Source organism: Strongylocentrotus purpuratus, unplaced genomic scaffold (genome assembly GCF_000002235.5).
Source record: "Strongylocentrotus purpuratus isolate Spur 01 unplaced genomic scaffold, Spur_5.0 spur5_scaffold_10, whole genome shotgun sequence".
In the NCBI taxonomy this organism is placed as follows: domain Eukaryota; kingdom Metazoa; phylum Echinodermata; class Echinoidea; order Camarodonta; family Strongylocentrotidae; genus Strongylocentrotus; species Strongylocentrotus purpuratus.
In genome coordinates, this window is record NW_022145595.1 from 12547007 (window position 1) to 12573254 (window position 26248).

At 38.4% G+C, this 26248-nt stretch overlaps 1 protein-coding gene across 1 annotated transcript in view; it reads left to right on the plus strand.

Annotated features, from left to right (window-relative positions):
- The first annotated feature begins 13082 nt into the window (after nt 1-13082).
- Nucleotides 13083-26248, plus strand: part of LOC586027 (beta-1,4-galactosyltransferase 5-like) — a 37703-nt gene continuing 24537 nt past the window's right edge. The window contains exons 1-2 of the mRNA XM_030979535.1: nt 13083-13364; nt 16248-16388. Coding sequence (XP_030835395.1) covers nt 13214-13364; nt 16248-16388 — 292 coding nt within the window. The 5' untranslated portion in view covers nt 13083-13213. The remainder of the gene's footprint in view (nt 13365-16247; nt 16389-26248) is intronic.

The following is a 26248-nucleotide window of genomic DNA, read 5'->3' on the forward strand; positions in this document are numbered from 1 at the left end:
GCGAAATAGCCCGAGGTTGATAATTCGCTGGTGCAACCGGAGATTGCAGTGATAGACGATGTTAACCGCCAAGATAAAGGTGGTGCAGCGAAATTGTACCTGTGTTTACATTCTGTGATACTCAGCAGATTTTTTGTTCAAGTTCCAGAAAAGAATTGTTGATCACTTCAATTCACTTGTAATCGCATTGTTGCCAATGAATGATGGGAATACACAGAGGCGGTGCTCCCAGGGGAGGGGGGGGGGGCACTGCTTTTTAAGTATCCCAAAAGTGCCCCTTTTTGATGTAGGAAAAGTGCCCCTTTAACTTTGAAAGAAGTGCCCCTTTTTACATAGGAAAAGTGCCCCTTTTACTTTGACAAGTGCCCCTTCCCCTTTCCACCTCTGATAAGTGCCCCTTTCATTTTGACATGAACCCTTTTTCCTTTAACAAGTTCACATTTTCCTCTGCAATAAGTGTCCATTTTCCATTCTCATAAGTGCCTTTTTTAATCTCTACTATAAGTTCCCTTTTTCAGGTACAAGAAGCGCCCCCTTCCACTTGTTGATAAGCACCCCTTCACCTCTGATAATTGCCCTATTCAAATTTGAGAGGTTCCCCTTTTGCCCCTTTCCTTTGTAAAAAGCGCCCCTTCCCCTTTTAATAACTACCCCTTTTTAACTCGGATAAGCGCACCTTATATTTTCACATGTGCCCCCTTTCCTTTTTAATAAGTGCCCCTTTTCCTTATGATAAATGCCCCCATTTAAAAAAGAGCCCCTTTCCCTTCTCATAAATGCACCCTTTCATCTATGAAAATAGTTCATTTTCATTCTCATAAGTGCCCCATTTCATTTCTTGTAAATGACCCATTCAATTTTGAGATATACTCGTTTTACTTCTCATAATTACCCCTTTTAACATGTGCCTCTTTTTTTTTTTAATAAGAGCCACTTCGATTTCCCTGCTCATAAAAGCCCACTTTCACCTCCGATAAATGACCCTATTAAAATCTGATCGGTGCCCCTTTTCTTTCAACCAATGCACATTTCCCTTTATCATTAGTGCCCCTTTTCACCTCTGATAATTACTCTTTTAAACATGATATATGCCCCTTTTTCCTTTCTAATAAGGAACCTAGGCCTATCCCTTTTTCATAAATGCCCCTTTTTACTTCTTATAAATCCCCCTATCAAAATCTGATGGGTTCCTCTTTTCCGTCGACAAATGCCCATTTCCCATTCGTATAAAATCCCTTTTTCATCCCTGGTGCGTGCCTCTTTTTATAGGTGTAAGAAGTGGCCCATTTTCACCTCTTATAATTAGCCTTTGTACTTTGACACGTGCTCCTTTTCTTTTCTAATAAGTGTCTTAACTACCCTTTTCCTTTCATCATTAAACGTGCCCCTAATTTCAAGCGACTAAGAGCAATCCCCCCCCCAAAGCTCGCTCGCTACGCTCGCTCGTAGTTATAGCCTAGATGTTATAATTATGTAACTCATCAAAGGTCTTTTAAGTCTTCCGTTATGAGAACGTGCTTACAACCCCATCAGGATTTGGTATTTCCTCTTTATAAGATGCAATTTTTCTTACTGCGACCTCACAAATCTTAATATTTTTCCTCGCTCGCTTTGCTCGCTCGCAAATGTATTTTCAGACCATCATACCGAACTGCAAAGTATGATGCTTAAGCAATATCTTATATGATGTAAAACAGGGAAAAAATATTGAAATGATCCCTGATAATGTAATGACAATGTAGGGGTATACTGTATACCAATGTCTAAAAAATTGTATATTTTCGCTTAAAGGATTTCCCTTTGAAGGTGGCCTTTTTCTCCAGAGAGTGCCTCTTTTTATGGTGCCCTCCACTTTGGAAGTCGCTCCACCGCCTCTGGAAATACGACATTGTTGTGATGGGTAGAAAAATAAGGGATTTCGTTGACCAATGAATTGGCAATCATTAGATATCAAGGACATGAGGCCATACGAACGTATTTGATATAATATCAGTTTTCGGGGGGGGGGGGAGGGCTATAGACAGGCCCGTAGCCACCGGAGAGGGGGGGGGGGGGTCACGGGGGGCACGTGTCCCCCCAAACAAATCCAAGATCGGTTGAACTTTTTTGACCCCTCCCCAGGACGTCGATCAAATACATATATGTGCCCCCCCCCCCCCCCCAAACATCAAACTCTGGCTACGGCCCTGCATATAGAAGCAACATGAATATGAGTTTTTATGACTCAAATATGCATCAGATAATTATAGACCTATCACGATAAGAAATACACTCCATATTTTTTCATGGAAGTGTGGCGGAGGGGTGGGGGGGGGGGGGAGGGGGAGGGGAGCTTTTATTAATAAAATGGTCCCATTAGGCATCAGGCACATCTCCCAACGAAGAAGCCATACTTCCATAAAGTGGGCTTGGCACTTTGATAGCATACGCGCCAGTTTTGTGTATAATTTAGTAATCCCTGTTCTTTAAATCAAGTAATTTATTGCTAAAATAATTATATTTTTTTACAAATGCTTTTTGGGGTAAATATGACACGTGATAAAAAAAAATCACTAATAGTGATAGTAACAAATCTGCATTTACAAAGCGCTTACGAACTATTGTCTCTAAGCATACTACCCAGTAAGCCTAACATTGTTGAATCATGGACCTGATTTTTTTTTTCCGGGGGAGGGGGGAGGGGGTGGGAACGAAAAAAAAAAAACAATTGAAAATCAAATCCTGTGACAATAATTGTTTAAACTACATGTATCAAGTCAGAAAATGTCATTGTTGGATGACTTATATTTTCCTCGAATTGCTATTTCATGGCTGTTCAGATTTTATTTTGACTGAATCGTCTCAATCCTTGAGGAAAAAACGTTTCTTCATTTATTTCATGATATACAGAAGATAATATACAGTTATTGACTGGCAGGGGGTGTAATATTACATTCTTTGGACCTGAAGGGAGTTATATTTCCCAAGTGGTTATATTATAGTCACGAGGAAAATATAACTCCCTCCAGGTCCAAAGAGTGTTATATTACACCCCTGCCAGTCAATAACTGTTATATTAGATAGCCTTGTTTTTTTTTTTTTTTGTGGGAGGGGGGGGGGGGGGGGGGGGGTCCATATTTTTTTTGCCCGAATTTTTTTTTTTTCCGGGGACAATCAAAATTACGGAAAAATAATCTGTCGAATAGTTTTGGGGAAAAAAGAAAAAGAAAAAAAAATCGAAAAAAAAAAAATTCTTTCCCAAAAAAGCATTTTTTTTGGAGAAAAAAAAAATTACCCCAAAAGCATTTTTGGGGTAAAAAAAGAAAATGTGGAAAAAATAATTTCAAGGGAAAAAACAAATTTCACCAGCCGGTAAAATATAACCAACCAGGAAAATATAACAATTTGGATCCTCGCAATTGATATCACGTGACGAGCTCTGGACCAATCACATCTCGGTATCTGTCTAAGCTATCTAATATAATATTATATGGACTGAACGTTAGATTTATACAATGATCGTTAAATAACTTTAACTATTACAGACATATCTTTAAATCACATCCCTACTAATGCTCCACTAAATTATGATAATGGTTTCCAGATATCATCATTCTTTTTATTCCATAGTTTTGATCCGGGGTTTTGATACTTACTTCAATTGTCTCCAGACTCTCCACTGATCTCGATTTTAGAGATAAGAATTTTTCATCCCGGGAGATTTAATTTTGCAACCCACCAAGCTGTACTTTTTTTTCGAGCTATCGATGTCAGTTGACTCCATTGAGATACGGTTGACTCTCGTGGGTAGAATGTGAATAGCGCCATCTCTCATTCATAATCATGAAATGTATTGGATTTTTATCACTGGTCAATTCGATGTGATTTCTTTAATTAATTTTGATTTCTTCTTAACATGTGACATATATCTTCTGCTTACATTTTAACAAGTCAGTTTAATTAGTACTTCGCCTTCTTTTGATTTCTGGAAGGGGGGGGGGGGGGGGGGGTGGCACCATTAATATATTGGATGATTATCATGATTTTTCTGGGATTGACTTTACACACCGGACTTAGGGACAGGGGGTGTTTTGAAAAGTAGGGAACATGCATATATATATATATATATATATATATATATATATATATATATATATGCATACCCTAAATAACACTGAGTTGGGGGGGGGGGGTGGGGGGGGCGGGGTCTCCCTAAATAAACATTTAAATTTATTTTCAGTAAATGTCATACCTGTGGCAGAATGTTTTACTGACATCGCTACCTCTGCTGTAATATATTTCCAATTACAATTACAAAGATTTTTTTATATAGAAAAGTTGATGACTAATCATAAAGATGAATGATCCGTCGACGGCGCGCCGCATCACCGCATCGCAACGTTATCGTTACACCGCATCGTTGTATTCGCAACGCCGCGGTTATTGCGAGTTAAACATCAACGAGACGACACGAATACTTTCGATATGTCCAACCGTTACGCTTAATTGTTCACTATGCGATATGAGTGACCTATAGTCGCAAGTTCGACATGAAGAGGCACGAACAGAATGTACATCCTGATATGAAAGAGCATGTATACGAGACTGAAGATTCCAACGCTGGTGAAGAAGCTAGTGAAGATGATTTCTCCGAACCACCCTCTAAAAAGCAAAGAGTTGTAGAATCTAGCGATGAAATGTTGAAACAAGTGATTCAGAAAGTGATGTGGGGGGGGGGGATGAATCGTCAAAGTCAGAGACGCCTAACATGAACGAACTTGAGGAGAACCTTTGTTTATCAAGAATGGTTAGAACAGGCCATGACATACAGCGAGGACCTCAGGGACGAAAAATATCAAAAATATATCTCCGAGGGAATGGACGAAGAAGAAGCTAAAGAAAAGGCTCACGTGAAAGTTCTATGGGCTGTCAAACGCAGCTTTTACGATCTTTACTCCAACTTCTTGCAGCAGAACGTGTACCTTGGAGGAGCTGAAATTAATCAGGAAATTATGTCTGATCTCACAGAAAAAAGTAGAAAACGGCATGAATGTTCAGGAAGCCGTGCAAAGAGTCTTAGCAAGACACGGTACACAATTCGAAGGCTTATTCCAGTATCAGGATGAGAATGACGATTATAGTAAAGTAGAGGAGAGAAGAGAAGGAAACGCAGAGGGTATCTGAGGGAGGAGGGGGATGTGCCCCCCTCAGAAGTTAAAGATTGTTTTTGAAATTGATCCATACATGGCTCGAATTGGTGCATACTTTTTGCCAAATTAAAAATAAAACAGTCTTAAGTTCAACTAACATGAACAATAACGCAGGAGGGGGGGGGGGGGGGTGTCAGAGGGGGATGTGCCGGTTTTGTGCCCCCTCAGAAGTTCAAGCTTTTTTTTAAAATTGATTTTGCCAAATTAAACAGAAAACAGTCTTAGGTTCAACTAACGGGAACAAAAACGCAGGGGTGTATGAGGGGGAGAGGGGGGGGGGGATGTGCCTCCCTCAGAAGTTGAAGATTCTTTTTAAATTGATCCATAAATGGCTCGTTTTGGTGCATACTTTTTGTCAAATTAAAATTAAAAGTTCAACTAACAGGAACAAGAACGCAGGGGGGGGGGGGGGTGTCACCATATTTTTCAAAAGGGTTGTTATAGATGAATTTGTCGTTTCTATTGAACAATCATCCATAAGGTTTAGGAGATACAAGGGATTAATTTGATTTTTTTTTCTCCAGTTGGTGAAAGGTTTTTCATCGTTTACCAATGTTTGAACTTCTGGTAATGTGAATTTAATAATGAAGCGTCTAAATCTGATCGCCTGATTTGCCTTGCTTTTTCTCTCTTTTTCTTTATTTTCTCTATCTTTATTTTCCCCCCTCTCCCCTGCCCTCCCTTACGTCATAGTTTACATTTGATAGTTCTCTTTCTCTTGGCCTTCCTTCTTCTCGTCCCCTTCCTTTTCTTTTCTTCTCCTTCTTTTCCTTCTCCTTTTCCTTTTTCCTTTTCCCAGCCTCTTCCCTTTTTTCAAAATGATAGAGGGGCGGCCGCCCCCTGCCCCCTGTAAATGTAAAAATCTGAGATGCACGGCCCTACGTGTTGTCAGTGTCTGTGATACGGTGTAATATTGAAGCCCTAAAAAAAATGCGCTTCAAAATGATCAAGAAGTGCCTCAAAAAAGTAAAAATCTTTGAGTGACCGGTTTTACCATACTCATTTTTCCCAATAGATTGTAGTGTTATGAAAACCGTTAGGAAAACGCAAAATTTGGTTTCGATTTTCAATCATAAATATCTTGATAATCAAATAGGCGATCGGCTTCTAAAAGTCACGGGGTTCCTGATTGACCTAAATGTTTATAATTATCATTGCAGCATGAGCCAAATCCAGGATTTTATTTCAGAATCTGAGACCCAATCCCTTTAAATGCCTAAAAACCCTGAGCTTCAAGGGGCAACGCCCCTTGACCCCCGTTTGGGCTTTGCTCCTTGACCCCACGCAAATTTACGCTGCACTTGCTTAGCTCGCTTTGCTCTACCTGATCGTAAATACTTTTGAAAAACGTTCCGCGGGGCCTGCATGTAACATGTAAGAGTGGGGGTGATGCAGATTGTGTCTGCCCCCAACCGTTTTTGCTCATTACGCCTCGTCCCTCGCATTTTGTCCCCAACCCCCCCCCCCGGTCATGACAAGAAATCGCCGCCCCTGCTGTCTATACCATTACATTATTTGAAGAGTCACTTCCTATATTATTAAGAGCATGTATATTACGAAGCTTATCCTCGGGGGGGGGGGGGGTATTCAAAATACAAAATACAGATTCAAGATTCAAGATTTCTTCATGAAAAGAATAAATGTGAGAACGCACACAATGTAAACAAAAATATCCAGGTATATATATATATATATATATTTAAAAAAATACTATAATGCCCTCTACATTTCTATCAAATTCTTCAGAGTTAAACATTCAAGTATTACATTATTGCTAATTTCAAAATCAAAATACTAAAAGGGCGAGATTATTTGTAAACAGAAAAAGAAATGTTGATTAAACAAAATTTTACCTAGATGTGGAAGAAATAAACATGACTGGTATTCTTAGATATACTACAAATTTAATGCACTAATCTACACTTTTGTATAACAAGAAGAGTTACAAGCACACTCCTGCTGACACTCTAGATTTACACAAACTTTTGCATGTTGTTACACAACCGTTTAAAGGTAAAGGCCAGTTATGGTCATGCGATTGCATTGTGAAAGAAACGTTGTGGAATCGATCAGAAAAGGTTGATCATCTAGCATCTAGCATCTGCAAGGTTCTGGAATCATCAAAATGATAAGAAATTTGGCCCATTTTCCGTAAAGTTACAAGCACTATACACAGAAAGATGTATATGGGACTACCCTATATCTCTCACAGACCATGAGAGAAACAAATTTACCAAATATATGAATTAGTAGGCGGTTTCCCGGCAAATTTGTTATTATCATGTATTAGTCAAAACATATTCTTTCACATGATTGGTAATGAGAGCTTCCATTTCATTTTTTGAAATTGGGGCGTTTCCAATACTGGTCTTTACCTTTAACTTTATCATGAGGTAATGAATACTATATTAATATCAGTTTGAAAATTGTGACATTTAAAAGACTTTTAAATGTTAGTAGACATGAACATAACTACCATATAACTTTATCATTCAATTCAATTCAAGATTTTATTGTCCATATATAATACAGAAAAATTGTTTTCCAATGGTGTAACATGTAATGTAAAACGAAAAACATGTTTAAGACAAAAAACATGGTGTCGTGTGCTGAAAGCCAGAAGGGCGTCAAGACTCTATAAAGAAAAAGTCTATGAGCAGGTATGGTCCTCCGGCTTTCAGCACAAAACATAACAAGACAGTTACAATGTATATGACTTATACATAGCAATAATTTTAAATACAATTCTGAATCATATCTTGAATAAATTCAGGTATGAATATAAATGTGAATATGAAAGTAGAATAGGAGCAGCATCACAATCGAAATACGAGCAGAAAGAGAAAGAAAAAGAGAGCTCAAGCTCGAAGGACTGATACAAGAGAGAAATATAGGGAGAGTTGGTAAGGGTCCAAAATGAAAGGGGAGAGAAAGAGAAGGAGAGATGGCATAATTTCCAATCAGATTATAATACATGACAGAAAATACATGGCCATATTAGTGTAGGACAAAAATCAGCAGCAGAGCTAAACAACGGATGTTTTTGACCCACAATGGTGATAAGGTGGAAAGTTTCCAACCCAATCCCTACAAATTTATTTTACTGGGTGGGTAGAGAAAAAGTTAACAAATACTCATAATCGCTATTATCGCTATTATTTCGCTTTAATACAGCTGAGAACTTCGCGTTATTTGTGCATTATAGATGCATGGAATTTGGAATAAAATAATTTCTGTATCTTGCTCTACGGGTAATTGGTACACGCAGGCGGATTCCTGAGCGGTTAAAAGTAAAACAACAAAATAGTGGATGTGATGGGTCTTTCATAATAGAAGTTATTTTAGTCAATAAGCGATCTTCAAACAAAACTGATAGGGGTGGTAATTCAATGCCGATAAGGCGTTGAGCAATTTTCCTAGGACGTTCGAGTTTAGTGTTGTCGGCTTGTATGAGATTTTCATAAAAACAAATGAGATTGAATAGAAGAACACTTTGAATGATAGACTGATAGAAAAGATGCAAGATCGTCCTGTCTATATTAAATTTGTTGAGCTTCCTTAGAAAAAAACATCCGTTGATTAGCTTTACTGCGTACAGCGTTGGTGTTCTTATTAAATCGTAGCTTATCATCAATCAAGGTACCAAGATATTTATATTCACATTCATATGCACATGATGCTGGTCGTTCCTGACATTATGCTAGACATGATGCTTAACTTCAGACTTCAATTTATGTAGTAAACATGTGAATTTTGTAATTGATTTGATAATTGTAATTGCTAAACGGTAAAAGCTCAATAGTCTTCATGTCTTTTCTCTCTTCTCTCTCTCTCTCTCTCTCTCTCTCTCTCTCTCTCTCGTATCTAAGCGCATAGAGACAATTTTGTAATATGCGCTATATAAGAATTGAACATTATTATTATTATTCAGAAGAACAAAGCAAACTTGCAAAATTACAAAATTAACGTCCAAAATGACACACAAAAACACCCACAGTGGTCGCCGCCGTGCAGCGCCCTCTAAATTTTTAAAATAATTTCAGCAATAATGACTGTCGGAAAAAAAACTCTGACACTCCTGCTAACACTGTGAAATCTAGATGAAAATAACTAACACAAAATACATTACTTTAACCGAATCATGAAGTAATGATTACTATGAGGATAGAAGCAGCCTAAAAGATGACAATAAACTCCTGCTGACAATCTGAAAATTAAAGTGTGTAACCATGTACACACTAAGACTGAAAGCTAAAAAATGTGATTCAGCTCCCACATGGTATGATCATGGGTGTCAATTTGTATCCGTGGTTGGGGGGGGGGGGGGTGATAGGTGGCAAAATATTTTCGGCAATGGATCAAAGCAACCAAGAGGTAGAAGCGTGTGGCAGGTTGCACCCCCTCCCTTCCAAGTTATCAACTTTTTCAAGTCACCCTCAATAAAGATAACATTTCAGAGAATATAAGAGTGGTAATAAAATTAATAACATGTTAAATGTTAGTCCTGACTCTTGTCTGCAGTGTAGGCCTACTAGACTGATATCATCTATTTTTAAACGAAATTTAGACATTACCAAAACAAAATCCAATGATGAGGGATATCAGCTTGTTCCGAGTTACGAGGCCATTGCTTTGTCACTGAAACATGACTGTACGCAGCGGGGGCTAGGGTAGGGGGCAGTTTCCATAAATTAAAAAAAAAAAAAACTGAAAATGCAATAAATTTTCAATTATTTATTGCATTTACCCCGGTCCCCAACATAAACAAATCCTCTGGACGGCCATGCATTATGGCTCAAGGCATGGGCACACAGAGGATTTGTTTACCCTAGCCCCTGCTGCGTACAGTCATGGTTCAGTGACAAAGCAATGGCCTCGTAACTATGAGGGCCCCATGATCAAAACCGTGTCGATGTGCTAGTTTACTGTCATTTATGACTTAAGGGCGTAGGTCCCCTAGTTGTTAAGCATAGTAGCATACACATGCTTTTATAGCAGTCATGCAAAACACACATTGTAAAATTATTATTCAATAAAATCTGAGAATGTATACCATTATCTAAATCTATTATTTTTAAATTATTTTTAAAATAATTCCATAAAAATTGGGGTAAAACAAAAATATTCCAACTATATGAGCGACAGTGTAGCTTTAAAAATTAATTCAGATTTAACTTGCCAAAAGTCATGTGATATTCTTGGTCAGATGCTTTCCTTTACCATTAAGAGTAATATTGAGGAATTGGTTGATAATTTTTTTCTTGGCAAGAATGCCCAAATTAAAAGAGTTAAACAAATACACGACTGCAACTTTTAGAGCGTTTTGAAAAAAAAATTAAGGAAATATCAGGAAAAAAAAGAATAAAAAATTAAAAATAAAGACACAATGACGTGAATTTTAAAAAGGGTGAACGGAAATAACATATCAACTAGTGAACTATCTTATAAGTCATACTAATGTCCGAAAGTCTTTCTCCTTGTCTCCGATCTCATCACGAATTCGTCATAGAGGTCATCTATGTTTACACTGTTTACAATGCAAGAATTCAATTTATTCTCGTCTCATATACGGTTGTCTCATTTACTTTGTTTTCTATTTATATATGTACAGTATGTATTATAAAAATGAGATAGCAAAATTTGTATATTGATGGTCATCTTGCGAGTAATAACCATTAACTACTCTCATGGGCCTCTCATCATTAATATTTTTCTTCATTTTTTTATGGTGAATTATTGGGGGGGGGGGAGGATTGTACAGGCCACCCCCCCCCACCTGAAATATTGGGGTGGGGGATATATCCCCCGATCCTCCCGGATCGACAACAAGTTCGAGCTGATGTTGAGAAACGATGAAGCAGAGTAAACACCAAATGCGCTGTGGGAATACATAAAAGAAACAGTTGAAAATGCAGCAAAGAATCACATCCCAAAGAAAAGGAAGCGGAAACAACCATGGATCTCAAATCAGACTTTCGCTGATGACAGGAAGAGGGCAAAAGCAAAATACAATAGAGGAGAATGGACGAGACTCAATAAGGCGGTTACAAGTATAGTGTGGAGGAGGACAAAAGGAATTACACCGAGGGGAAGTGTAAAGACCTAGAGCGTCACAAGAACAACTCCAAGGCCGCATTTGCAATTGTGAAAGAAATCACAAAGAAAAGAATCCCAAGACTGGATGTAATTAATGATGAAAATGGCAAAACACTGACGGAGAATGAAGACATTAAGGGAAGATGGATGCAGTGTAGTACCAAGCTGTTTGCCGCAGAGGGACAAGTTGGACACTCAGTGGGAGGAAAGTGATGAAATGAAACCCCCTCCGTTAAGATCAGAAGTGGAGCTTGCAATGAAACAACTGAAGGATGGCAAGTTCCCTGGCTTTGACAACTTGACTTCTGAGATGTGGAAGGCTACAGGTGAAGAAGGTACCGACCTGATTTGGCGTCTCTGTTGCAATATCTGGAATAGTAGGGAGTGGCATAAGGACTGGTGTAGAGCTATTTTTATACCATTGCCAAAGAAGGGAGATCTGAAAGAATGTGCAAATCACCTAACGATCAGCTTGATTTGTCATGCAAGCAAAGTTCTTCTGAAGATGATTAGCAGAAGAATGAAAATCAAACTGCCAGCCGAGATCTCAGATGAGCAAGCAGGGTTCCGTGAAGGTAGAGGGACAAGAGAACAGATTGTCAACATTATAGAGAAATGCAGAGAACACAGAAATCCCCTCTATTTGTGCTTTATAGAATATAGCAAAGCATTTGACTGTGTGAGCTACTCTCAATAATTATGGAATAAAATGGCAAAGATGGGGTTCCCAAGTCACATCATCGAACTGATCAAAAACCTCTATCATGACCAAGAAGCAACAGTGAGAACCAGTAACGGCAATACTGAGTGGTTTGGAATTGGCAGGGGAGTACGTCAAGGCTGCATACTGTCTCCTAACCTTTTAAATATTTATTCTGAGGACATTATGAGAAATGCTCTGGAAGGATTCAATGGGGGAGTTAAGTTTGGAGGTAAAAAAGATCACGAGCCTAAAGTATGCTGACGACACTACCCTCATTTGCAGCAGCAGAGAAGAGCTGATTTATTTGTTGAATCACATTAAAGAGGCAAATGAAGAGAAAGACCTTCTTCTAAACACCAAAAAGACAAAAAGTATGGCTGTCGATAGAGATAATAATAACACTGACTTCACCGTAGATTGAAATAAAATGGAAGTAGTAAATCGGTTTGAGTACGTGGGTTTACTTATCACTAACAAAGGAGAGAGCACCGTAGAGATAAGAAGAAGGATGGCAATGGCGAGATCAACAGTACAGAATATGTCTCACATCTAGAAGAGCCAAGGCCTCTCTCTCAGTCTGAAGGTTCGTCTGCTTCAAGCAATTACTTCCTTCTCTATTACGACTTATGGAAGTGAGTCCTGGGCCATGAAAAAGAATGACAGAAAGAGAGTTGATGCCTTTGAAATGTGGTGCTACAGGAGGCTGTTGCAGGTGTCATGGAAAGATAAAAAGACAAATGTGTGGGTCCTGGAAAAGATTGGAACAGACTTGACCATCAGAAGGGGAATCATGGAGAAAAAAACTAAACTGTTTTGGGCACATTGTTAGGAGATCTGAAGGTGTTGAGAAGCAAATACTGGACGGAGCAGTCGAAGGAAAATGGAGTAGAGGTCGTCCCCCAATATCTTGGACTGATGATATCAAGAAAGTGTCAGGACAAGGAATAACAGGTGCAACACAAATGGCAGGTGAAAGAGTTGCATGGCGTGCTCTCGTGAAGACCACAGCAGCGCTTTACAGCGCCACCTGAAGTTGATGATGATAAACCATTTAACCGTGTAACCGGTATTCACAATGCAAAATATTAAAATGGGCTGGGCGTGCGGCCTATTGTAATGAAGTGATTTTCAATTCGCTGGTTCAGCTCATTCAGTCACTAATGATTGCTAGATAGATATATATTTGTAAGTAACCGGAGAGGAAGAAACGAGAGATTAAATCAAGATGCCGACTCCAGGAGTCGAATCCACTGGACCAGGTGGCGGCAAGTTCTTGAAATCAAAAATAACCATAACTGGTGTTTATGTACTCATCGGTGCTAGTACTGTAATTTATCTCGCCCTTTTGCAATTTTGGAATAGTGGCAGCTCAACAGGTAGGTCTTATTATTAATAATGATAATAATACTCAGTTCTTTTATAGCGCATAACACATTACAGGATAGCATGTCCCTATGCTAATATGTTTCGCTAATACTCTTTGGTCTATTCCTAGACGAAGGGAGCATGCATTGATATCTTTAAAATCTTGATATAGAGAATTGTAGCCATGATTTCTGTCCTACAATATGCTCGCTTATTTTATTTCGGGACTGACCGATCTTCGCTAATACTCTTTGGTAAAGGGGAGGCCACAATAGGCATTAATATAGGTCATTCTTTGAACTTGTTGATTTTAGGGTAATTTTGGTAATTTCTCACATGCCGTTTTGTGCTTTCATACTGATTGGACTTGGCATCACTGCAAGTATAACAAACATGGTTACATTCATCTGCTGTAATGTGTCTCAGTAGTCATAAAAGTAGTTGTTGTCACGTAATACTTGTGCTGGGACATGGCAACATTGCAAGTATTACAAACATGGTTACACTCATCTGCTGTAATGTGTCTCAGTAGTCATAAAAGTAGTTGTTGCCACGTAATACTTATGCTGGGACATGGCAACATTGCAAGTATTACAAACATGGTTACACTCATCTGCTGTAATGTGTCTCAGTAGTCATAAAAGTAGTTGTTGCCACGTAATACTTATGCTGGGACATGGCAACATTGCAAGTATTACAAACATGGTTACACTCATCTGCTGTAATGGGTCTCAGTAGTCATAAAAGTAGTTGTTGCCACGTAATACTTGTGCTGGGACATGGCAACAATGCAAGTATTACAAACATGGTTACACTCATCTGCTGTAATGTGTCTCAGCAGTCATAAAAGTAGTTGTTGCCACTTGTGCTGGGACATGGCAACAATGCAAGTATTACAAACATGGTTACACTCATCTGCTGTAATGTGTCTCAGTAGTCATAAAAGTAGTTGTTGCCACGTAATACTTGTGCTGGGACATGGCAACATTGCAAGTATTACAAACATGGTTACACTCATCTGCTGTAATGTGTCCTAGTAGTCATAGAAGTAGTTGTTGCCACGTAATACTTATGCTGGGACATGGCAACATTGCAAGTATTACAAACATGGTTACACTCATCTGCTGTAATGTGTCTCAGTAGTCATAAAAGTAGTTGTTGCCACGTAATACTTGTGCTGGGACATGGCAACATTGCAAGTATTACAAACATGGTTACATTCATCTGCTGTAATGTGTCTCAGTAGTCATAAAAGTAGTTGTTGCCACGTAATACTTGTGCTGGGACATGGCAACAATGCAAGTATTACAAACATGGTTACACTCATCTGCTGTAATGTGTCTCAGCAGTCATAAAAGTAGTTGTTGCCACTTGTGCTGGGACATGGCAACAATGCAAGTATTACAAACATGGTTACACTCATCTGCTGTAATGTGTCTCAGTAGTCATAAAAGTAGTTGTTGCCACGTAATACTTGTGCTGGGACATGGCAACATTGCAAGTATTACAAACATGGTTACACTCATCTGCTGTAATGTGTCCTAGTAGTCATAGAAGTAGTTGTTGCCAACTTGCCACGTAAGACAAAATGCACATTTTATGGCTTGCCCTACCTGACAACGTGTTTTATGGTGCAATTTGCATTCTTCGAAATATGGGGATGAAATAATATTATTGATTGTTGATTAAGTCATTATATATTTGCCTCGCCCCTGTTTTTTAGGAACCGCCTCAACGATGATACTTTTTGAGCCAATAATATTTACTCCTTCAATGTGACGTCAGTTCAGAATTTGACCACTTTTATTGTTATAATGTTATCGAATATTTATATTTCTTTTTTGTTAACATCTGAAAAGGTTTATGAGAGTAATGCGTATCGTTCATTTTAAGGATGCTTAAAATGAACGATACGCATTACTCTCACAAATAATTGACTCCTACTACTTTTGATACTGCCCTTGAATTTGATAAGTCAAGTGTGCCCACATGGGGTGGTTAAAAATGCTTTATTCCATGAAATGCAGTTTGAAGTCCTTGTAATTAATATCGTTGAAGCCAATATCAAAGAGGTCATCAGGTGAAGCAATAGTGTCGTATTCATCGTCTTTTTTCTTGCATACTATATTTCCGTTCTTCGTAGAAACACGTGTCACAGACGAAGACATTTTTTGCTGCCCTCAGGACTGCATAACGCATCGGAGTGAGATCCTCATTGATGTAGACTCCCTCACATCCATCTTTTCCTTTCAGTGTGAAGTGGGCATCGTAAAAGCGATCTCGCTTCCTCCTGTTGCTCAGGCTGCGTTTATGCTTGATTTTGAAGGTAGAATGAGCGATCTGAAACGCACATCGTAAACGCTCATTGTAATCGCAGTTCCACGGTGTACTGTTTATGCTCACTTCTCTGGCTCCTCCAGGCAATTCTCCCTGTGTGGCCTTAATTGGCCTTGCAGCTGGATTCGCAACCTGCACTGTGCATGCTACGTAGACCCACTAGAGGTCAGTGCGTTGACCCCATTTAAACGCGTTTGCAAATTGTAAACGCATCTTTTTGTGAGTTTACGATCGGCGATCGTGATCGCCGTTTTTCGGTGATTCTACAAAAGTGAGCATGGACGCAACCGTGTTTTAAACTAAACACGTAACAGATGCCTGATTCTGGCCAGAAAAAGTTAAGCATAAACACGCCCTGAAGAACAAAAGTTTGACGAGTTTTGTCTTCGGATCTCTTCCCAAGGCGATGGCAAGATGAAATATCGACCGCTTTCCCCTACCTGCATCGATCGCCACTTCACAATTTTTTTTGCAAGCTTCTCCTCAGATTCTTCCTCTCTTCCCTCTTCGACAATGCCTGTTATCCTTACGTTATCCCTTCTGTTTATTTGTTCAAGGTGGTCAGTTTGATACTGCATATTACAACCAATCCAGCTCTAAGACGCAGATGGTGGGGCTAGCCAAGGTCGTTGCACAGTACAGGACAGGAACGAGAGAAATAGAACAGGAAATCGGAGCTTTACCGCAAGCATGTCATGGTATGTTGTTAATAACATATTAAATTCATTTTGATAACTGTTCAATTACATTCATCATAGTATAACAATAACCAATTCTAAGCTACAACTTTAACTAGGCAGCTCTATAGGCTATTCTTTAAAAGAACCTATTTACAAATGTATACTATCTACGATTCTACGTACACACAATTACCTGATTACATTTAAAGGGAAATACAACCTTAACAGTCAATTACTCTAAACGAAAGCAGAATATTCAGAAAAGACATGTGGAAATCTAATTAAATCGGACAAAAAGTAAGAAAGTTATGTAAATGTTGTAAAAAATTGAAGTGTGAAAAAGGTATATTGTTTGTTTTTATACTATAGTTTTGCTTAGGAATGTAATTTATTGATATAAAAAAAACTTCAAAAACCTGTGAGCGGGTAGTCACTTATGCCACCTTCACCCCTCTCGTTCACTATGCTCCTTCGCACTGGCGTAATGGTGGGGAGGGGGCTTGGGGGCAGTTGCCCCCCTAATAAAATTCAAACGTGGTACATTTTTAATTCGATACTAGTGATTTACAAATGATGCTAAAATGGAATTTTCCCATGAGCTTCGGGGGGCTCTGCCCCCTGGACCCCACCAAGGGCTCGCTATTAAATGCCTTAAGTTAAATTCCTGAGCTTCACCGTGCAACGTCCCTTGACCCCCGCCTGGGCTTTGCATGTATTATGTAAGAGTGGGGGTGATGAAGATTTCTTCTGCCCCCAAACGTTTCTACCCATTACGCCACTGCTGCCCCGTTCCCTCGCATTTCGTCCCCTGGCCGAGAAAAAGAAAATGCCGCCCCTGCTGTCTATACCATTATACTATCTATACTTCCTATATTAGTAAGAGCATGTACATTACGAAGCTTGTACCGTCGCTCTGTTACGTTTCAAAAGGGCATGAGGGTAGGAATAATAAATTTGTAGGTTTAGAAATGCTTCCTTTTTTAGCAGAAAGGAAAGACACGTTGTACTCTATACAGTTTAAAAGTGGTGTTTTTCTTAAATAAAAAAGGCTCTTTCTAGAAAAATGGCACTTTTAGTTAAAATTTAAAAAGAGCATTTTTAAGAAAGGGACACTTTTCGTGCTTGTGAAAGTCTGGGTATTGTTCCTCGCCTACCCACTACTCCACTGACTTACATTATAGGGTTAAGTAACTGGGAAACCTGTTTAGCCGCTCAAATTCTTAGATTTTTTTTCATATTAGTACATTTTATTAAGAGAAAGGGGGGAAAAAGTGAAAGGGGTACTTATAAGAATAATAAAGGAGTACTTAACAGTAGAGGCACTTTAGGTTACACAAAATTGTCTGGGGGGGGGAGGGGGGGGGGGCACTGTGTACCCTTCCCCCGCCAACCTCGAGGAGTGTCCCCATTCGACAGGGACTAAAATGACAATTTCCCATTCACAGACAGTGATATATTAATTTTCCTTTGCTTTGGGACCAAACATGATATGAATATACAAGCAATGAATACTTTGTTTTGCTAGGCCCCGTGCACCAGAATGATTGAGTAGTCCACCCTCAGGTTGTTTAAAGGGGCACGTTCCCGCCATTGTAGTTATCGCTGCTCTAGTCATCGCCATCTTGGTTCCGAAGATCGACTTCTAATTTGCATACAGCTGTCAATCAAAGTACGCGCGGCCTGGCCAGCCTTCGTCAAGCCAGCTGATCGCTGCCGATCCTGACGTCACGAAAGTGGGCGGAAACAGCAGCCGAATCTTAGAACCGAACTGCGATTGGTATTACTTCGGCACATGTATGCGATAATCGGCATTGTACGGGCATTCGGAACATGCCATCTGCGTAAGAGCCGTATTCTGTTGGTGTCAGTAGGCAGCTAGCACCGTCCGCCAGCGGGTACGTATTTTGAACGCCCTCTGGAATACGGGGAACATGCCACTTTAATAGACCCCTCTGGATACTTTTATACCCAAGAATATTTTATATCGCAGCATGTCAGGTACACCCTCTCGCCCCTTGGATGTATAAAAAGTGAATGATATTGTCATTGAATGCGGGATTCGACCAATTTTTTTGCATGATTTTTTTTTTTAATGTGCTAATTTAAATAAAAGAACCCCCATTTTCTAAATCAATTGCATGACTTTTTGTATGTACTGAAAAAGTAACAATCAATTGAAACTTATATATTTCTTGGCCTAGATAAATTTCACCATGGAGTTGTACTCCGGCGAGATGTGTCCTAGTCCAGAATAAAAACTAATGATACAATACTTTTATAGCGCTTATCACTGCCTTAGTATCTCTATGCACTTAAGCAGTGAAAGGGATAGGAAAGACAGGAGCTGTAATTTGCCTTTGTAAAGTTTACTCAAACGGTTCATTAGCAAGTAAGTTAGGAGAAAAATGTTAACCCTGAGGATGAATTAACCATAGGATGCACGGTTTGTAACATAAAATATCAAAACGCCTATACGTTTATTCGGGCATTGGCGGATCCAGAAGGGGATAGCTCCCTCGCCCCCTCCCCCATCAAAATAAAAACTGATATATTCATTGTTACATCATACAGCAGGCCCTTTTCCAAATTTTGGTTATTCCTGTTTAAATGTACACAGTGGCGGATCCAGGGGGGAGGCCGGGGGGCCCGGCGCGTTTTTCAAATTTTCGGGAGCAAAAAAAAAAAAAAAAAAAATTGTGCTCTGTCAATCTAGTGAGATCCCTTATGAAAAAAGTGAGTGTGGATCAAGCCCTGCACATATCGTCCCTATTTCACGAAATGACGGATGAGCGCGCAATTAAAAGAAAGTTAGTTTTGAATAAATCGCTTTTAAACTTTCAAACCATAATCTCAACCTCTTTAAAGATACTATGTCCCTTTTGCAGCCAACATCAAATTCCGTAAAACTTTGCAGGAATTGTGAATATGTCATGTATGTCCTATCTGTGAAATTTAAACGTTAGCAGTGTCCTAATATTCAAATCATGCAAGGAAACCCGTTTACTTGCTAGACTTCACTGTCAGACAATATTGAGTGACTGACTGGCCCTTTTTCTTCTTTAGTAATAACATACATAAAATGAGCTGTAAAGGGTACATGAACATTTGTCTACATCAATAACCCACTTCTTTTAATGGCTAAAATTAAAATGATTGAATCTTTGCGAAGCATAAAACGTACGACCATTCGGTACAATGGTCTGAAAATCAGACTATTAAAAACTGAATGCTCCTTAACCCCCCCCCCCCCTTTCCTCACTGAACGAAATATTGGTCGACGCGATTTTCCCATTTCCGGGGGCAAAAAGGCGGGGAGAAATAGAAGTGAACGGTTTCACACACAACGACGTTGTATTATTATTCTTATTTGTTCATCGTCTCTACGATGCTCTTTGAATAAAAACAGCCTTTATTGTTAGGCTTCCCGAAAGAAATTTAAATTGTTGTTAAATTTTTGGTTGCAATCTGTAGATTATGATGATGTGTTTGATCTTGTTTTTTCAATAACAAGATCAAACACATGATGAAAATCTACTGGGTGCATGCCAATAAGTTCAAGAAACAAAAATGCGGTGCTATTCGGTCCAAGCAACGATTTCTGAATTGGAGCGACAATCGTTCGCCTTTGCTGCTCTTCAATAATACTATGACAAGCAGTATTAATTAATTTTTTCATTGCCTCATGATCAGGCGCGTACGCAGGGTTTTTTTTTTTTTTTTTTTTGGGGGGGGGGGGGGGGGGCGGGGGTCCGGGAGTCGAACCCCCTTCATTTTTTTTTGTATGTATGTGTTTTGTAGGAAACCCCCCTTCAATTAAAAAAAAAGAAAAATTGCTAAAGGGTGACCAAAGAAACTGACCTTACCCCCCCCCCCTCCAATTTTCGGGACAAAAAAAATAATAAAGGAAATGTGCTCTCCCCCCCCCCTCCCCTGCGTATTCAGCGGCTTGCTGAGTCGTTGCGAAATTTTTGGCGCGACTTTCAAATTTTGAAACCCCCTCCTCGAAAAAATCCTACGTACGCCACTGCTCATGATAAATTCGTTAAACAGTTGATTCTCTTGGAGGGGAGAGAGAAGTGAACGGTCTCACGCTTAACGACGTTGTACTATTAGGGACTTTTAGATTTGCACGTCAACAGCTTTGACTTCATTTTAAGGCACTGCGCATGCGTCACGTCGTCTCAGTCGGCGATCGAGAATGCGTCAACCTTGATTTTCCTAAATCTAGTACGGTACTAGTATATCCCGCTTGCGCATAAAATATACAGTTCCTCAGGTAGGCAAATGAACATCCCTTCACTGCTATTATGTAAAAATGTGTAGAACAGGTGTCACATGCATATTCACCTGTTCTTCACATTTTTACATAATAGCAGTGAAGGGATGTTCTCACTATGAACATGACAGACAATGAAAGCGGACAAAATATACAGTTCCTCAGGTAGACAAAGGAACATCCCTTCACTGCTATTATGTAAAAAGGTGAATATGCATGCGACACCTGTTCTACACATTTTTACATAATAGCAGTGAAGGGATGTTCCTTTGTCTACCTGAGGAACTGTATATTTTGTCCGCTTTCTTTGTCAGTCATGTTCATAGTGTCTACCACAGCAATAGGCCATTTTCGTAATGTAACCAAATTTAATGCATAAGTCTTTGTGAAGTATTTCAATAGACATAATCCAAACTGCGTACATTAGTTGTTGCCAGGTTGGACAAACTTTATGGTTTGACCTGCCTAGCAACACTTGATATATGCAGTTTGCATTCTGACTATTGAATTACTATTATTCTTATCAGGTGAATGAAATAATTTGTAGTGAGGCACTTCACAAAGACGTGTGCATTAAATTTGGTTCATTACAGGTGTAGAATAAGGAACTGTATATTTTGTCCTCTTTCTTTGTCCGACATGTTCATAGTGTTACTTCCTGCATGCATGTATATCGTCGAGTACAATCTAAAAGATTTCTAATTGTAGTCAACATGGGCCTTTGAGTTCGTTGACACGCATGATCAGTCGGCGTTCGTCGTGTTCTCGCCCACTCAATCTAAAAGTCCCTATTATTCGTATTTGTTCATTGTCTCTACGATGCTCTTTGAATAAAAAACAGCCTTTATTGTAAGGCTTCCTGAAAGAAATTTCAATTGTAAAGAAATTTTTGGTTGCCCTCTGTAGATTATGATGATGTGTTTGATTTTTTTTTTCAATAGCAATTGTAAACACATGATGAAAATCTGCTGGGTGCAATGCCAATAAGTTCAATAAACAAAAATGCGGTGCTATCGGTGTGGCGTACACATGGCAATCACATGCTGGTAAATACAATTATCATCATCAGTACTGGGTCTAATAAATTAAAAAGAACTGAATTTGAACCTGGGCCATAGGCTACCCCCTCGTTCTCTTTCTCTCTCTCTTTCCGTCTCTCTGTCTCTCTTCATCGCCTTACTTTTCCCTCTCTTACCTCCCTGTGCATTTGTATGCCTCGATAATACAGAAAATAAACAAGATTCTTCATCTCACCCTCCTTCTTCCTAGTATATATAGGAGAAGTATTAGCAGCAGTATCACAAAAATAATGATAACAATTATTATTATAACTATTATTATGGTTGGTGGTGTTAATGATGTTATTTTTGTAATTATTGTAATTGTTATTTTCATTATTATCATTATCATCATTATCATCATTATTATTATCATTATGATGACTATGAACTTGATGATTATGGTGGCGATTATTAGTATTATTATAATTATTATCATATCATTATTATCTCCTGTATTATCAGCATAATCAACAATGGCAGTAGTGTAGTATAGTACATGTGGAAGTAGGCCTAGTAGTATAGGTATCATTCTGATCCTTATTATCTTGATCATTTCTTTGCAATACGTCTAGAGGATAAACTCATGACAATTGACAATTTGTCATGAATCATTGTCTTTAAGCTTACCATTAAATGCAGCTGGCTCGAATTTTGCTTAGGTATTTGGTACTGGATGATTTAAATAGTAAAATAAACGTGTGTCCTATTCATTCTAGTCATATTCATTTTCATTTTGTTGTATTCATTCAAGTTCTAATGTTTCTGACTGTTTTCAAGACAATATCTTTTTTGCTGATCATAGTTCTATGTAGCTTGATATCTCATGGTAATTTTGAGAGAAAAGCACTTCAAGCAACGATCTCTGAAATTTAGCGACAATCGTTCGCCTTTGCTGCTCTTCAATAATACTTGACAAGCAGTATTAATTAATTTTTCAATGACTCATTGGGGTACACATGTAGCGTACACATGGCAATCACATGCTGATAGATACAATTATGATCATCAGTACTGGGTCTAATAAATTAAAGAGAACTGAATTTTAACTCGGGCCATAGGCTATCCCCCTCGTTCTCTTTCCCTCTCTCTTTCCGTCTCTCTGTCTCTCTTCATCGCCTTACTTTTCCCTCTCTTACCTCCCTGTGCATTTGTATGCCTCGATAATACAGAAAATAAACAAGATTTTTCATCTCACCCTCCTTCTTCCTAGTATATATAGGAGTAGTATTAGCAGCAATATCACAATAATAATGATAACAATTATTATCATTATAACTATTATTATGGTTGGAGGTGTTACTAATGTTATTTTTGTAATTATTGTAATTGTTATTGTAATTATTATCATTACTTTTATAAAATATTATTTTCATTATTACCATTATCATGATTATTATTTTTAACATTATTATTATTGTCATTATTATCATCATTATTATTGTTATCATTATGATGACTATGAACATGATGATTGTGGTGATGATTAATATAAGTAGTATTATTATAATTACTATCATAACATAATTATCATCTGTATTATCAGCATAATCAACAGTTATGGCAGTAGTGCAGTATAGTACATGTAAAAGTAGGCCTAGTAGTATGCATCTTATTCGAATTTTGCTTAGGTTTTTGGTACTGGATGATTTAAATAGTAAAAATTAACTTGTGTCCTATTCATTGTAGTCTCACTCATTTGCATTATGTTTTATTCCTTCAAGTTCTAAGGTTTCTGACTGTTTTCAAGACAATATCTTTTTTGTTCATCATAGTTCTATGCAGCTCGATATCTCATAGTAATTTTTAGAGAAAAGCACTCCAAGCAACGATTTCTGAATTGTAGCGACAATCGTTCGCCTTTGCTGCTCTTCAATAATACTATGACAAGGTGTCAATGACTCATGATCAGGCGCGTACGCAGCGTGGGGGGGGGGGGGGGGGGGGTCGAACCCCTCTTCAATTAAAAAATGTCTCTTACCCCCCCCCCCCCCCGCTTATTCAGCGGCTTGCTGAGTCGTTGCGAATTTTTCCGGCGCGATTTTTAAATTTTCAAACCCCCCTCCTTGAAAAAATCCTGCATACGCCACTGCTCATGATAAATTCGTTAAACAGTTGATTCCCCTCGGATGATTCTTTTGTTCGGATCCCACGCTTAACGACGTTGTATTATTATTCTTATTTGTTCATCGTCTGTGCGATGCTCTTTGAATAAAAAACAGCCTTTATTGTTAGGCTTCCTGAAAGAAATTTCAATTGTTGTTAAGAAATTTTCGGTTGAACTCTGTCTAGATTATGATGATGAGTTTGATCTTGTTTTCAATAACAAGATCAAGCACATGATGACAATTTACTGGGTGCATGCCAATAAGTTCTTTTAAACAAACAAAAATGAGGTAAACATAAATTTAAAATATCAAATAAGTCATACCAAATATATCATCATCATTTATCATCAATACTGTATTGCATTTTGAAATGTACGTACATTGAGGGTTTTGTGGAAAAGACTCATCAGGTATACTCAACGGAATACGAAGGTTATTTCAAACATTATACAGTACTTGTAAATATGCTAAAATGTCTTTATCTTTTGCATCATCATCCTCATCATCTGCATAGATTGTTTACCTGAAGACAAAAGAGGTATTCAAAACAGTACTGTGTGGTATAGTCTCTTTCTTGCACGCCATGGTTATCACGTTCTTGCTGAAAGGTTGATCGTAACATAGCAAGGCAGTTCTTGAAAAAAAAAGATGATGGAGTTTTTCCATGGGAAATATGACTAATATAATCATCAGCGTTACTTTTTTGTTCATCACTGTTTTTCATAAATTTTTTGTGAGTAGAGTATCAGAAGCAAGTCAGTTTACACATTCTCTTTGCAGGGTATTTCAATAAAATTTAGTACACAGTCTCAAACGCTACAAAGTTTAGCAATGCTAAAAGTTTATCTTCACCCAGGCTAACACGTAATCTTTGACTAAACAATTATCAGCTGAACGATGCATGATAAACATGGAAATATTGTTTTGACTAAACAATTTCATTTCTCATCATACAGATAAATTAAAAACAGCTAGTTTAAAGTACCAAATACAATTATGATGAGAATGACTAGAGAAGTAAAAATAAAAACAATTATGTGAACTAGAAATGTTGTGTTTTGACAGAAAAACCAATTGTTGAAATGTAAGTTATATTCATGTTCTAATAAAGGCATCAACCCCTGTAAATACAAACATTTAAAAGAAATAAACAAATTCTTCAATACAAAGATACGATATGAGAATTCATGGAAATGAAATCCAAAACTCTATTATGCATAACTGATTTCTAAAAATGAGGTAGGTATACTTGATAAATAGATGTTCTGAGCTACAGGCGCGGATCCAGGATTTCTTAGGGGAGGGGGCCCAACTTTTTTTTTTTTTTGCTCCCGAAAATTTGAAAATCGCGCCGGCCGAAAAGTCGCTCAGTGGGGGGGGGGGGGGGGGGGGGGGGGGGGGGGGGGGGGGGGGGGGGTAGTGAGCACAATTTTTTTTTTTTTTTTTTTTTTTGCTCCCGAAAATTTGAAAAACGCGCCGGCCAAAAGTTCGCTCAGTGGGGGGGGGGGGGGGGGGGGGGGGGGGGGGGGGGGGGGTAGTGAGCACATTTTTTTTTTTTTTTGATCCTCAAAAAAATTTCAATTTGCACCCCCCCCCCCCCCCCCCTTGAGCGCCAGGGGGGGGGGCCCAACCCCAAAAAAGGTAAAAATCACGTGATTTTACATGATTTTTTTCTCAAGGGGGGGGGGGGGCCCGGGCCCCCCGGGGCCCCCCCTGGATCCGCCACTGCTGAGCTATACATTTGAATATCAAAGATTTATGTTTGCAGGAGTTCATTACAATACTGTAACAGAAAAATGACACCAGTACGACCATTTAGGTCATTGTTTCAGAATTCATGGACAATGTTACCAGTTCACTTTCAATCAGTTCATTGATTTTATAATCAATCCATTTCATTGCGATTACTGAATTATACACACAATTCAAATTATGAGTGGAGTTTTCTATATTTATGATATTCAAAATGTTTACAATTAAACAGTATAAAAGAGAGATTGAGGTATTGAAACATTGAAGCATTGCCACAACGATCAATATAATTGATTCTAGTTTCTTAAGCATGCTCTTCAACAAAAGTTATTCAAGTTTCTTCACACGTATGTCATCCAAGAGATTGTGGTTGAAGCAGCAAAGATTCTTGATCTAGACTGCTTGAAAGCAAAAGGAAATAAGAGAAAGAACAATCATAACAAAAAAAGATCAAAATCAATAGAAAATCATTATCAGAATGTCAATTATGAAAGGGAAACTTTACAGTGCATTATGATTTAGGTTAAATTGTTTTGTGTAGTTTTGGTACCAACTTTTAGAGAGGCTCTTAAATCAGATACTTTAATTGGTATAACCTTAGTATTGGCAATTTTTGTTAAGGATTTAAAAAACAACTTAGATGCTGACCTCGATAGGACCACTCATTCCCTTAAAGGTACTATG